Genomic DNA, 12,039 nt, shown 5'->3' with positions numbered 1-12,039 from the left:
GCTCCCTCCAGCCTGCATTCACCGTTCCCAGCCAGTGTGGGGCCATCGCCCCTCCACAGGAGGGCATTTGCATATTGGCCAATTATCTCAGGAAATGAAGAGTCATTCCTGGGCATTAGATTTAACCATGTGACTATGGGAAATCGGGTTTTGTGTCTCTGTTTGGCCCATTTACCACCCCTGGAAAGTGTTAGGTGAAAGAGAGAGGTGAGTCTTGAGGAAGAAGGCGTCATAATCCAGGGGCACCTTCTCCACTTGTCTCCACATTTGGTACAAGTAAGTGAGCCACCTCAGGAACAGACCGCGGGTAAAATGCTCAAATCATTCAACTCACTCGGCGCCATCCCCGAGAGACGTACAGACACACGCTACTGACCTGCCACCTTTAGTTCCAGGACGGCTTCTTCATAAAAGTCATCATCTTGAACAAAACAGTTGTACCGCCCCTCGTCAGAGAGTCTGACATGGAGAATTTTCAAGGTAACATTCCCCTGGGTCAGACCATTTTTCAAGAGCTCTGTCCTCCCCTGGTATTCTGGCATCTGTTGCTCGTACTGGTCATTTCCTCCATTATAGCGATGGACGAATGGGGAGAGCTGGGACCGGAACCACGTTACCTCCATGTTCTCAGCGCTCATCCTGGGGGCCAGCTGACAGTGTAACATGATGTCCTCCCCCACCACGGCCGTGACAGGCCGGTCAGGTCCAATCACTTTAAATTGTGCTGTGGAATGTCCCAGGAGAGAAGGAGAAAAGCTCAGAGAGAAGATCTTGTCCATTTAGTCAGTGGCACACACAGAACCAGTCCTGTTTTCTGTATTTTGTATTCCCTGGAGCTACTGGGAAGAGACCTGGCACAAGGAGGTACCACCAGTCAATGGGACTTGCAGGTGAGATTGGAGGAGGACCCCATCTAAGGGAGCTAATACCAGGGAGAAGATTCCTGCCTCCTTGAGCCTGAGGGCATGTGGCCACCACCAGAGCAAGTGTCCAACCCAAGGCATCCCTGGGGCACAGCCAGGGGCAGGGTGACGGGATTTCCTTTAACATTCCCCATTTTTCAACTTATTCTTTTGTTAATGGATTGCTGCTTAATAATGTCTCTCTGCTCAGGGAAGTGCCCAGTGCAGAGACAGCACCCGGAGTGAGGACAACTCAGCCCCTCCCTGAGATTTAGTCCTGCAGGAACCCTGGGCCCGGCCTTGCTGGGTTCCAAGGACTCTGCCACACAGGAAAGAGGAAGTGGAGCCCTCAAGGTCAGGGAGGTCACTGGGGCTGTGTCTGCATAGCCAGGTGATTTCCAAATAATAAATAATTCCCCAAATAACTATTTTGAAATAAGCTTTTTCCTCTTCCCAAGCAAGCGTTGTTGTTTCAAAATAACAGGCTTGGGAGTGTGGATGCCTTGTTATTTTGAAATAAGGGGAGTTGTTTTGAAATAACTCCCCAGTGTAGACATGCCCCGGTTAAAGACATGGGAGTGAGGACTCAGATCCTGTCACTAGCCCATTTCTCTGGGGAGGTACAGAAGCCAGGAGAGCTCCCCACAGTAGCAGGACCATCTCCCCACTTACACTGAGCTTGCTGTGTTATTTAGTTTACACCCTAGGGGTACGTCTACACTGAACACTTATTTTGAAGTAAACTATTCTGGAATAGTTATTCTGAAATAGCTTATTTCAAATTAGCACATCTACACTGCTAACCTGAGGTCATCTTCACTAGGCTATGTCTGCACTACAAGGTTTTTGCACAAAAATGGCCATTTTTGCGCAAAAACCTGTGAAGTGTCCTCACCTCAAATGCGTTTTTGTGCTAGAAAATAGACAGTCAATCGACAGAAGAGAGGGCTTTTGCACTGTAGGTAAACATCCTTCTACGAGGCATCACTCCTTTTTGAACTACAGCTCTTGCAAAAAAAGGCATTTGTGGATGCTCCGCAGGGGTTTCTTGTGAAAAAAGAGCCTATCCGAAAAAGCACAGGTGCTCTGATAGCCTGTGATGGGGGCTCCAAGCCCCGCACTTGCACCACCGGCAGCTCTGTGCTCACAGCTAGCAGGCTGCTGCCATTTTGGCCGCGTGACGCCTGTGCAGGGGAGAAGCATGCAGCCGACGAGGCACAAACCGGCGGGCAGATGGACCCAGGGGGAGCCAAGACTCCAGACAGTATGCTGGCATGCGGAAAGGGTGCTGGCATTTAAAACTGGAGCGGGAGACACGTAAGGGAGGAGGAGGGAGAAGGAAAGAGAAAAAGGGAGCAGGGTTGGCTCTTCTCTGGCTCCCTTTCCCCCAAAGCGTGGATGGAGTGCTCGGTACCGGCTGGACCGGAGAAGGGAGAGGAGGCATCACGGCAAGGCCGAGAAAACCTGGAGATGGAGACAGAGGATCAAACCCAACGCCATAGGACTTGGCAGGGTGGTGAGCAGAAGGAAGTTTGTGGAGGGACTTTGGGGAAGGACTCTTTAAGTGCCCCAGAGAGGGCACAGAGAAGCGGTGCAGTGGCCCTGTGATGCAGCCCGCTTACATGGCCATTCTATGAACGGCCATTAGAGCTCTCTTGCACAAGAGTGTCCATGCCATGTGGATGCTCTCCTGCGCAAAAGCACGTCTTTTGCAACGTGCTTTGAGGTCTGGATGCGCTTTTGCGCAAGAAGTTTTTGCAAAAGGCTTCTTGTGCAAAAACCCTGCAGTGTAGACATAGCCCTAGTGTAGACGTGCTACCTAGATTTAGAGCCCCAGGAGGCACTGGGGAGGAATAACTTAGAATGGCCCTGAGGAGGGGCTATTTCGAAATAGCAGCAGTGGAATGGCCCTGAGGAGGGGGCTATTTCGCAATAGCTATTTCAGAAAAGGCATTATTCCTCACAGAATGAGGTTTACAGATTTCAGAATCAGACACCCGTTATTTTGAAATTATTTCGAAACAACAGAGTAGCTGTGTAGATGCTCGCATTGTTATTTCGAAATAATGCTTGTTGTCTCAAAATAACAGTGCAGTATAGACATGCCCTGTGAGAAGTTCCACTGACTCTGAGTTGTGCATGTTGTTAAGACACATCAGGGGCTTAAATAAATCCTCTAAGAAACAGCAGACGCAGAGCAGAGTCCTACCTGATTCCATGTTGTGGACATAACAAGTCAGGAAGAAAACAAGAAAACCAGGCAGAGGGGAACTGGCTCTGGTGCTGTGGCAGGTGGAGGGAACCTTCATCTTCCCTGAAACTTGATCTGGACAACACAAAAGAGAAAACAAAAACTGACCACAGTGAGCAGGACGCTGACTAACATTACGACCAAGTCTACACTAGCAAGTCACTGTGCAGTAAATCAGCCCCCAGCGCTGTGATATTCAAGATATCCACAGGGCAAGGCACTTAGCCCTGGTCTGCACTAGGGCTTTATGTCAAAATAACCCCCCTTAGGTTGAATTTATAGATGGAGCGTCCACCCTAACAAATCCCTTATTTCAAATAACAGACTGCTTATTTCAAAATCTGTTCTCCTGCTTTCCTCGGGGGGAATGATTCTGTGCCATAAACGGAGCTGTTAAGTAACAGGGACAACATAGAAAGATGCTCCCCCTACTGCTAGATTTGCAGAAGTTTGTAAGTTACTTTACAAAACAGAAACCCGCTACATATTATAGAGAGTTTCTATGTCTGTCTGTCTGTTTATTCAAGAACTCCTCCTAAATGATAAGAGTCAGGCCCACCAAATGTGGCATGCTCCTTCCTCTGATCCTACCTTAAAGCAAGGTCAGAGTTTGGCTTTACCAGGATGATGGGATGTATGAGGAATGTGACTGTTTCTCTTCAGATGCAAAGGGATGGGTGTGATATCCCAGAATGAATACCGGGGGTGGGGAGGGAGCGGTTGGCAGAGTGAGCAAATACCCCAGCTCTGGTTCAGAAAAGGGCAAAACAATGACTTGGGGTTTGGAATGGGTGCTATGTGAAGAGAGATGAAAAAGGCTTGGAGTTTTCAGCTTAGAAAAGAGGAGACTAAGGAGGGATAGGATAGATGTCTATAAAATCATGATTGGTGTGGAAAAAGTTAATAAGGAAAAGTTACTTACATGTTCTCATAATATAAGAGCTAGGAGTCACCATATGAAATTAATGGGTAGCAGGTTTAAGACAAACAAAAGGAAGTTTTTTTTCACTCAGCGCACAGTCAACCTATGGAACTCCTTGCCAGAGGATGTGGTGAAGACTAGGACTTTAACGGGCTTCAAAAAAGAGCTACATAAATTCATGGAGCTGAGGTCCATCAATAGCTATTAGTCAAGATGGTTAGGAATAGGGTCCCTAGCCTTTGTTTGTCAGAGGCTGGGAATGGGTGACAGCAGAGAGATCTCGTGATAATTCCTTGCTCTGTTCACTTCTCCTGGGCACCTGGCATAGGCCATTGTCAAAAGACAGGACACTGGGCTAGATGAACCTTTGGTTTGACCCAATGTGGCCGTTCTTAGGTTCTTATGGCTTCTGCCAACCTGGCCTGCCCCAGGGAGCAGCTGCCAGATGAACTGTGCAGTCCATTGCCCCTGCGCCAGCTGCACATGCCACTCTCTGGCTGAGCCTGGGGAGAAACCAGCAGGCAGGCTTTGTGGCCTTCACTGCTGCCAGCCTGGCCCCAGGGAGAAGCCACTGGCCACCTCCACTCCGTGTCCTAACACATCCATCCCCACCATTTTCTGAGCCCCTCCCCTCCCCCCGCACCTTACAACTCCCTGCCCTAACTCCTGTACTCCCCCTACCCGCAGCCCCTTGCTCGGAGTCCTTCTTTAATAACCTGAGCAACACTAGGTAAATCTGCTAGTTCACAACAACTTAATTCACAGCAAATCTCCCTTTCAGTGCAGTGAGAGCAGGAGCAGGACCAATTTTCTTGAATGATCTATAGGAGCACAAAGATAGATAATTGAATCAAATCACAGGAATAGCTTGTTACATGACAACTCAAGGACAGGAAAAACCAGATCAGGTTCACTTTGAATATATAGTTCAACAACCATCTAAAACAAATCAGTCCTGGGATTATTGGATTCTTATGGGATTATAGTTGAAAATTCACCCAAGGAATAAATGCCTACTAGGCAATACCACTGAGCAATGGCGCTCGCATTCCCGTGACCGGATCTCACCTACCTCATGAGTCTTAGAAAGAAGCTTTGGAACCCTTTCGACATCTCCCAGGTTTTGTAAAACCGTCGTCCATTCTCCTCTAGCTAACTCGCATGGCCAGTGCCTTTTTCATCTGCAAAATTCATCCTAAAAGATGGCAGAAACCCAAACCTGACTCCAAGCCTTCCCTTCCAGGTTTCAGTGGAAATTGTGTTTATTCCTCATTGGACTCTGAAGTGGAATGTGTCTCTCTCCAGGCCTTCATCAAGATGGGAAGTGAAAACAGAGAAATACCTGGACTGCTGGGCTGATTTCAGTCCCTCCCTCTCACAGTCCCATGGCAGGACGGAGATATGGAGCCTCCCAAAGCAGCCCTCCTAGGGAGCCAGTTTTGATGGCAGCGGACACAGATGTGTCAGGGCTCCAGTCTGGTGGGCAGCAATGACAATTTCTAAGAGGCCCTGCCTCTGGCTCTGTGAGGACTGCTCCCCGCTGTGCTGGAAATAGTGTATTTTCCAGCGCATGCTCCAGGTGCAAACTCCCCTTTTGTTACCTAAGCAACAAGCAGCCTTTGCCCTGCTGCTCTGGAGTTTCCGGTGAAGCCGGTGTCGTTATTGCAGGAAAGTCTAAGGTGCAAGCCCAGCCCGTCCCTGTTTTCAGACTGGAGCTGAACTGGGACCAAACAGTTTTAGTTGGATCTAAGCTCTGACTGGCCAGAAGAGACAAGGCTCTCCTGGTTTAAGACACCCCACAGGTGACTGACTCCCCGCTCACAGCCCTGCACGTGCGTGCCGCACCTTTACATGTCAGCTGTGCACTAATGGGGACTGACAGAGGCAATTGCAGGCCAATAATTCTTGTGGTACGTGTGCTGGGCCATCATCACGTGGACAAGGCTTGAAACAGCACGGAAGCGATGACTGTCATGAGAGTGATTAGATAAGGGCAGGGGAGTGTCAGGGAGCCTGCTCCCTCCATGGCCCATCCCTTGTTCCACCTGCCCCTGGCCAAATGGGAATGGGAACCCTGGTCCCTCCTGTCTGGTTTTGGGGGAGCAGCAGTTTCTGGCCCCAGCCCAGGGGGCCCCACCTCGCACAGGTGCAGTGTTCGCCACTCCCCAGAGCTGCCTGTTTAGTTGTTTCATCTTCTGTGTGGGCTGCCCTACACACACCAGCTCACAAGAGGGAGAGTAAAATACTGTCCCGCTCAGAAAGTGATGTTGCAGGGAGTCCTTTCTTCCTCCCAGACTTCCTGGCTACCCCCACAGCCCAGTTCCCCCCATCTCCCACCACCACCTCCCCGCGATGCCTCCCCAAGGTGAAGCCGTTCCCACCCTGCAGACAGTGATTACTGTAAAATTTCTCAGCGTTGTCAGGCAGCAGCTGCTGTGTCTCTGCCCGGCTCACGCTTTTCCCATCCTCCGACAGGACGAGGTCATGCTGCGCCATGGCTGGATCCAGAGTCACGTTGGCTGGGGGAGAATCAGAGCGTGAGGGGCAGAGCTCGGCCCTGGGGAGGGTTGATGGCGTCAGGGACAGAATCTGCCCCAGCTGGGCAGTGACTCAGGGAATCTCTTGCCTCCAGGAGGCACCCGGGTCTGAGCGGGGAACATCTCTGAGGTCTCAGCCCAGTAGCAGAAGGACTCACTCACCAGCAGACAGAGAAGCGAGAGAGAAAAAGGTCAAGCCTGACACACAGAATGTCTCCCTCTGAAGGGGATTAAAGACCTTGACATTTCAAGAAGCCCCAGGAGACTTCCATTCACATTATTCACAATTATCTTTTCCCTGATCCGCCCTCCCTCCATTTTAAAATCCTGGTGCTTAGACATCCGTTGTCTGTCGTGGGGGCCAGCACTGTAGCCCATGACAAAATTAAACAAATCCCCAATTCAAGTTCTGTTGCTCCTCATCTGGGCCAGCCAAAGAGAATTATCACCCCTGATTTCAGAGTCTGAAGTTGGGATTTTGGTTTACAAGCAAAGAGCTTTCTGAGCTGAAGGAGGTGTGTGGCAGAGAGAGGAGAAAGAGAGGGTATGTCTATACTACAAAGTTAATTCAAACTAACAGCCGTTAGTACGAATTAACTTTCATAGGTGCTACACATACAAACCGCTAGATAGAACTTAATTCGAACTAGCGGAGCGCTTAATTCGAATTAGGTAAACCTCATTCTACAAGGACTAACGCCTAGTTCGAATTAAGGGCTGTGTAGCCACTTAATTCGAACTAGTTGGAGGCTAGCCCTTCCCAGCTTGCCCTGGTGGCCACTCTGGGCCAAACCAGGGAAACTTTTCTGGCCCCCTCCCAGCCCCGGAGCCCTTAAAGGGCCATGGTCTGGCTATGGTGCTTGTACCAGTTACAAGCCGGCCAGCACCCAGCCAGCTGACCCTGCATCTGGCAGGGGACGAGCCAGCCACTCGCTGCCACCCAACCCTCCGCCTCTTCCCAGGACCAGGCTGGTGGCTCCCAGGAGCCTACCCAGGGCCACAAGAGGCGGGTGCCCACCTGGTCTAGTGCGGAGATCGTGGACCTAATCCAGGTTTGGGGGGGAGGTCTCCAATGTTCACGACCTCCACACTAGGCACAGGAATGCGGACATCTAGGGCAGGATAGCTGCCAGCTTGGCCACCAAAGGCCACATGCGAACCCAGGAGCAGGTTTGCATGAAAATCAAGTTGGTCCAGTGAGACCCCCGACCCTGAGCTTAGAACATAAGAACATAAGAATGGCCGTACTGGGTCAGACCAAAGGTCCATCTATCCCAGTATCCTGTGTGCCGACTGAGGCCAACACCAGGTACCCCCGGAGGGGATGGACCGAAGACAATTATCAAGCGATTTGTCTCGTGCCATCCATCTCCAGCCTTCCTCAAACAGAGTCCAGGGACACCGTTCCTACCCCCTGGCTAATAGCACTCCATGGACCCAACCTCTATGAATTTATCAAATTTCTCTTTAAACTCTGTCATAGTTCTAGCCTTCACAGCCTCCTGTGGCAAGGAGTTCCACAGGTTGACTATGTGCTGTGTGAAGAAGAACTTTCGCTTATTAGTTTTAAATCTGCTGTCCATTCATTTCATTTGGTGTCCTCTAGTCCTTCTATTATGGGAAATAATGAAGAACTTTTCTTTATCCACCCTCTCCACACCATTCATGCTTTTAGAGACCTCTATCATATCCCCACTCAGTCTCCTCTTTTCTAAGCTGAAAAGTCCCAGTCTCTTTAGCCTCTCTTCATATGGGACCTGTTCCAAACCTCTAATCATTGTAGTTGCCATTTTTTGAACCCTTTCCAAGGCCAAAATATCTTTTTTGAGGTGAGGAGATCACATCTGTACAACGTACTGAAGATATGGCGTACCATAGTTTGATACTTCCCCTCCTCCTTCTTCCCCTGGCTTCCCCCTTCCAGCTCCCTCCTCCCAGATTTCCACCTCCCCTCTCCCTTCCCCTCTCCCACCTCCTTTTCCCAGTGTCCTCAGAGGTTAATCCCCTCCCACCCGGTTTTGTTTCTAGTTTTGAACACACGTGTCCTTTATTTTTTACATGAGGAAGGAGGGCTGGGGAGGGGTAAGTGGAAGGAGGTGAGGGAGGAATGGGGTACAAACCCCCGATGGGGAGGACTGGGGTGGCTCTGCGGGCTCCTCTGGGTGGAAACTCTCCTGCAGGGTCTCCTGGATCCTGACAGTCCCTCGACTGACCCCTGGATGACAGCCTGCAGCAAGTGCAAGCCGGGCTGATGGCTGAGTGCTGTGATGTGACGAGTGGGCACTCAGGGCACTCCAAGACAGGACTGCTTTGCTGTCCCTCATTGAGTTAGACAAGCAAGCGGGGAACCCTGAGAACTGTCTGTCCGGGGTGGGGGTAGAGTCCCTTTAAGCACAGCCCTCAGCTAACCTGAGGCAGCAGCTCCACACTCTAAGTCCTGGTTCCAGCCAACCTTAACTTCGGTTCAGGGTCCACTCAATGTGGACATGCTATTTCGAAATAGCAAAACGCTAATTTGAATTAGTTTTTAAGTCTAGATGCACTAATTCGAATTAGCTTAGTTTGAATTAACTAATTCAGATTAAGTTAGTTCGAATTTGTGCTATAATGTAGACATACCCAGAGTTAGGAAGTGAGTCCATGAAGGAAAAAATGGAAAATATGGATAAAAACAGCAGGAAGTTGGTGTTTGACAGAGAGAGGAAAAAGAGGATTTGGAAGTGAGTCCATGAGGGAGTAAGTGGAAAATATGGTTTAACACAGTAGAAAGTTGGTGTTTCACGGAGAAAGGAAAAAGGGAGGAGAAAAGTAGAACTTGACCAATTATGGGGGGGGTCTTGGTTTGAACACTTGGGCTGGTCACTCTTGTGCCTGGACCTGACAATAGGACTGGGATCCTATGGGTCAGTCACTCGGAGCCAGGATCATTTACAGCATTAGCAGAGCTAGGTGTCAGGAGGGCATGTTGTTGTGTTGATTCCTTTCTCTTCCTCCTTTGAACCACAGGGCCCCTCTGTTCTTTGGCCCGGGAAATATTACAGTCCCCTTTCCTCCTTGAGTTTTGCACGGTGAGAGGGAGCAAGGTCTCCCATCGATTAAACATGTTGGAATTACCTGCGTCACTGAGGGATCTCCTTTGCTCTGAAAGCAAAGACACAGGTGAGGATGAGAAGTAAACCCGACAAATTCAGCACCAATAGGGTGAGTTACCACAGAAAGGGGAGCAGTAGAGAGCAGCCAAACAGAACATGCCCTTACCTAGCTCTGTGTGAAGTTTACCTGAATGAAAAACAAAGAAAAAGGCTCCTGTAAAAGCTTCTCTGGGTGAATTAACCTCCGCCTGGCCCCCAGTCACTGATCATTTTGGCCTATCTGCTGGGCACTGTTTAACATCGGTGCACCCCCTAGGCACTGATGACAGGGTAAGTCCACCAGCGCAAGTCACTTTTCACCGGGGTGTGTCTGTGTTAGGGGCTGACCTGCTGCCCCCTGCCCTCACTGCCTGTGCTACAGAGGCAGCAAAAGGCAGAGGTGTTGTATGTCGTCGTTAGGATTAATTGATACATCCAGGCTTATTGGTTAATTGTTTAAACATCTGTTCTATATGCTTAACAGCCCTAGTGAAAACAGGAGGGCTGGATCCCACATGCTCATTGAAGGAGGAGTGAGGCGGTAAGGCCTTCTCTGAAGGAAGAGAGACCCCTTGGAAATGGGGATGAGGCGCTTGTTTAAAAGCGAGGGAAGAGCTCCGCTCCTGTGGATCCAAGGCACTTACTTCCTAGATAAACTCAAGCGTTGATGCCTCAGGAATTGGCTCTAACCTGAGACCAAGACAATGAGCAAACTCTGCTGTTTCCTGCTCAGCTCCCTCCTCCTGAAATGACAGAACCCAAAACTACCAAGAATGCAGCCTGCCAACCCCAAGACTGAAAATTTGTGTGCACATTCAAACAAAAATAAAACAGAAAAACTAGGAAGACTGCACAGTGGCACCCCCAGAAGCAGCCTCCCATACACCTCAACAATAATACGCCATTCATTAATGTTGTAGTCATCTTTTGAACATACTAGAATTAACCCTCACCCACCCTCTGAGGCAGGGGTTTTCATAGGGGCCAAGGATAGTTGTGAGCCCCAATCACATCGTTTTTCAGTAAGACTTAGGAACTTGACTCCCTCAGGCTCCATTTTCAGCCTAATTAAACTGGCACAAACCTAGTTTTAGGCTGATTTTAAGAGAAACAGAAACATGTTTAAACTAAACTGAATAAACTCCAGTGAAATGGAAGGGTTCACACAGAAGTTTGTTCTGGTTTCACAAAAATCAATTTAAATTCACACCTTAAGCTGTTGTCACTTTCACACATCAACAAGTCTCAGCTGTCATTTCGTAAGGGCAATTCTCAATTCCGATCACACTGCCTTCCCCCCAGTAGAGCTTTACCTCTTAATTTCAGCAGGAAAAGGGTCAGGCTGATGGACACCAAGAGAATCACCAGAGTCACACTCCAAACCACCATCCAGGGAGACGTTCTTGGGAAAAAGGAATCTAAAATACAACACCCTCGTTAGATTGGAAGTAATAAACAGCATTCTTTCACTTGGAATGACAAACTATAATGATATTCCAGAAGAACAGATCACATTTGTTGTTTCACACTGTACTAGCATGTGGAATAACAAACTATACTTTTACTAGGCAAGTCAACATCCGAAACTGCATGAACCAAAGGAGGGAAAATTTCTCCCTGAGATGTACAAACTATCAGAAAGCAATTTTAAAAGGTGATGATGCTCACACACTGCTGCTAGTATTAAATACTGTCTAAAATAGGGGTCACAGCCTGTGGGCCATCCCAGACCACTGTGATTGCACTCTGCCACACACACACACACACACACACATACTCCCTGAAGTGGCAGGAGCCACAAGGTAGTGGAGTGAAGTGTGCGATCCTGCTGTTGCAGGGGGTGCAGTGAGGGCCTGACCACTCCTGACGATGTTGCATCCCTTGGGGGAGGGGTACATTAGGGCGGGGAGAACACGGGTGGTTGGCAGATAGGGATGATCTAAAGCAGATGGCCAAGAGACAGTTAGCGGGCCAGATCCGGCCTGTCGCCACCTCACCAGCAGCCTCACTACACAGCAGCTCATGACACTGTAAAGAGCTGGCTGCTAATTGCTCTGGATGCTGGGGAGAGACAGGGAGCTTTGTGTGCTGTCCCCGCCTCCTAGCAATATCCCTCAGTTCCCCTTGGCCAATTCCATCCAGTAGGAGCTGAGAAATTTTGCTGGAGACAGGTGCAGCAAATTAAGCCTCTTTCCTCCCTCCCTTTCCCTCTTCCTTCCTATGCTGGAGCAGAGCCACGTGGAGCAGCCCACCCAGCAGACAGGCATGGACCCTGTTTCAGGATCCTGAAGGGTTG

The 12,039-nt window shown here is 49.5% G+C and overlaps 1 protein-coding gene across 5 annotated transcripts in view; it reads right to left on the bottom strand.

Annotated features, from left to right (window-relative positions):
• Positions 1–11,135, bottom strand: part of LOC149522156 (butyrophilin subfamily 1 member A1-like) — a 31,380-nt gene extending 20,245 nt beyond the window's left edge. For 4 of the 5 annotated variants that reach the window (XM_089770472.1, XM_089770473.1, XM_089770474.1 and 1 more), the window contains exons 1-2: positions 3,112–3,211; positions 377–724 (exon numbers count right to left, since the gene is read on the bottom strand). In XM_089770472.1, the coding sequence (XP_089626598.1) occupies positions 377–724; positions 3,112–3,211 (448 nt within the window). Of the gene's footprint in view, positions 1–376; positions 725–3,111; positions 3,212–9,726; positions 9,754–9,870; positions 9,892–11,029 lie in introns of those variants that run through there. The other variant, XM_089770476.1, reaches the window with a different exon arrangement.
• Between the last annotated feature and the right edge of the window lie 904 nt (positions 11,136–12,039).

The sequence above is a fragment of the Pelodiscus sinensis genome, chromosome 19 (assembly GCF_052426305.1).
Source record: "Pelodiscus sinensis isolate ZL-2025 chromosome 19, ASM5242630v1, whole genome shotgun sequence".
Classification (NCBI taxonomy): domain Eukaryota; kingdom Metazoa; phylum Chordata; order Testudines; family Trionychidae; genus Pelodiscus; species Pelodiscus sinensis.
The sequence above is the reverse complement of the archived record's forward strand: the minus strand, read 5'-3'. Positions and strand labels throughout refer to the sequence as shown.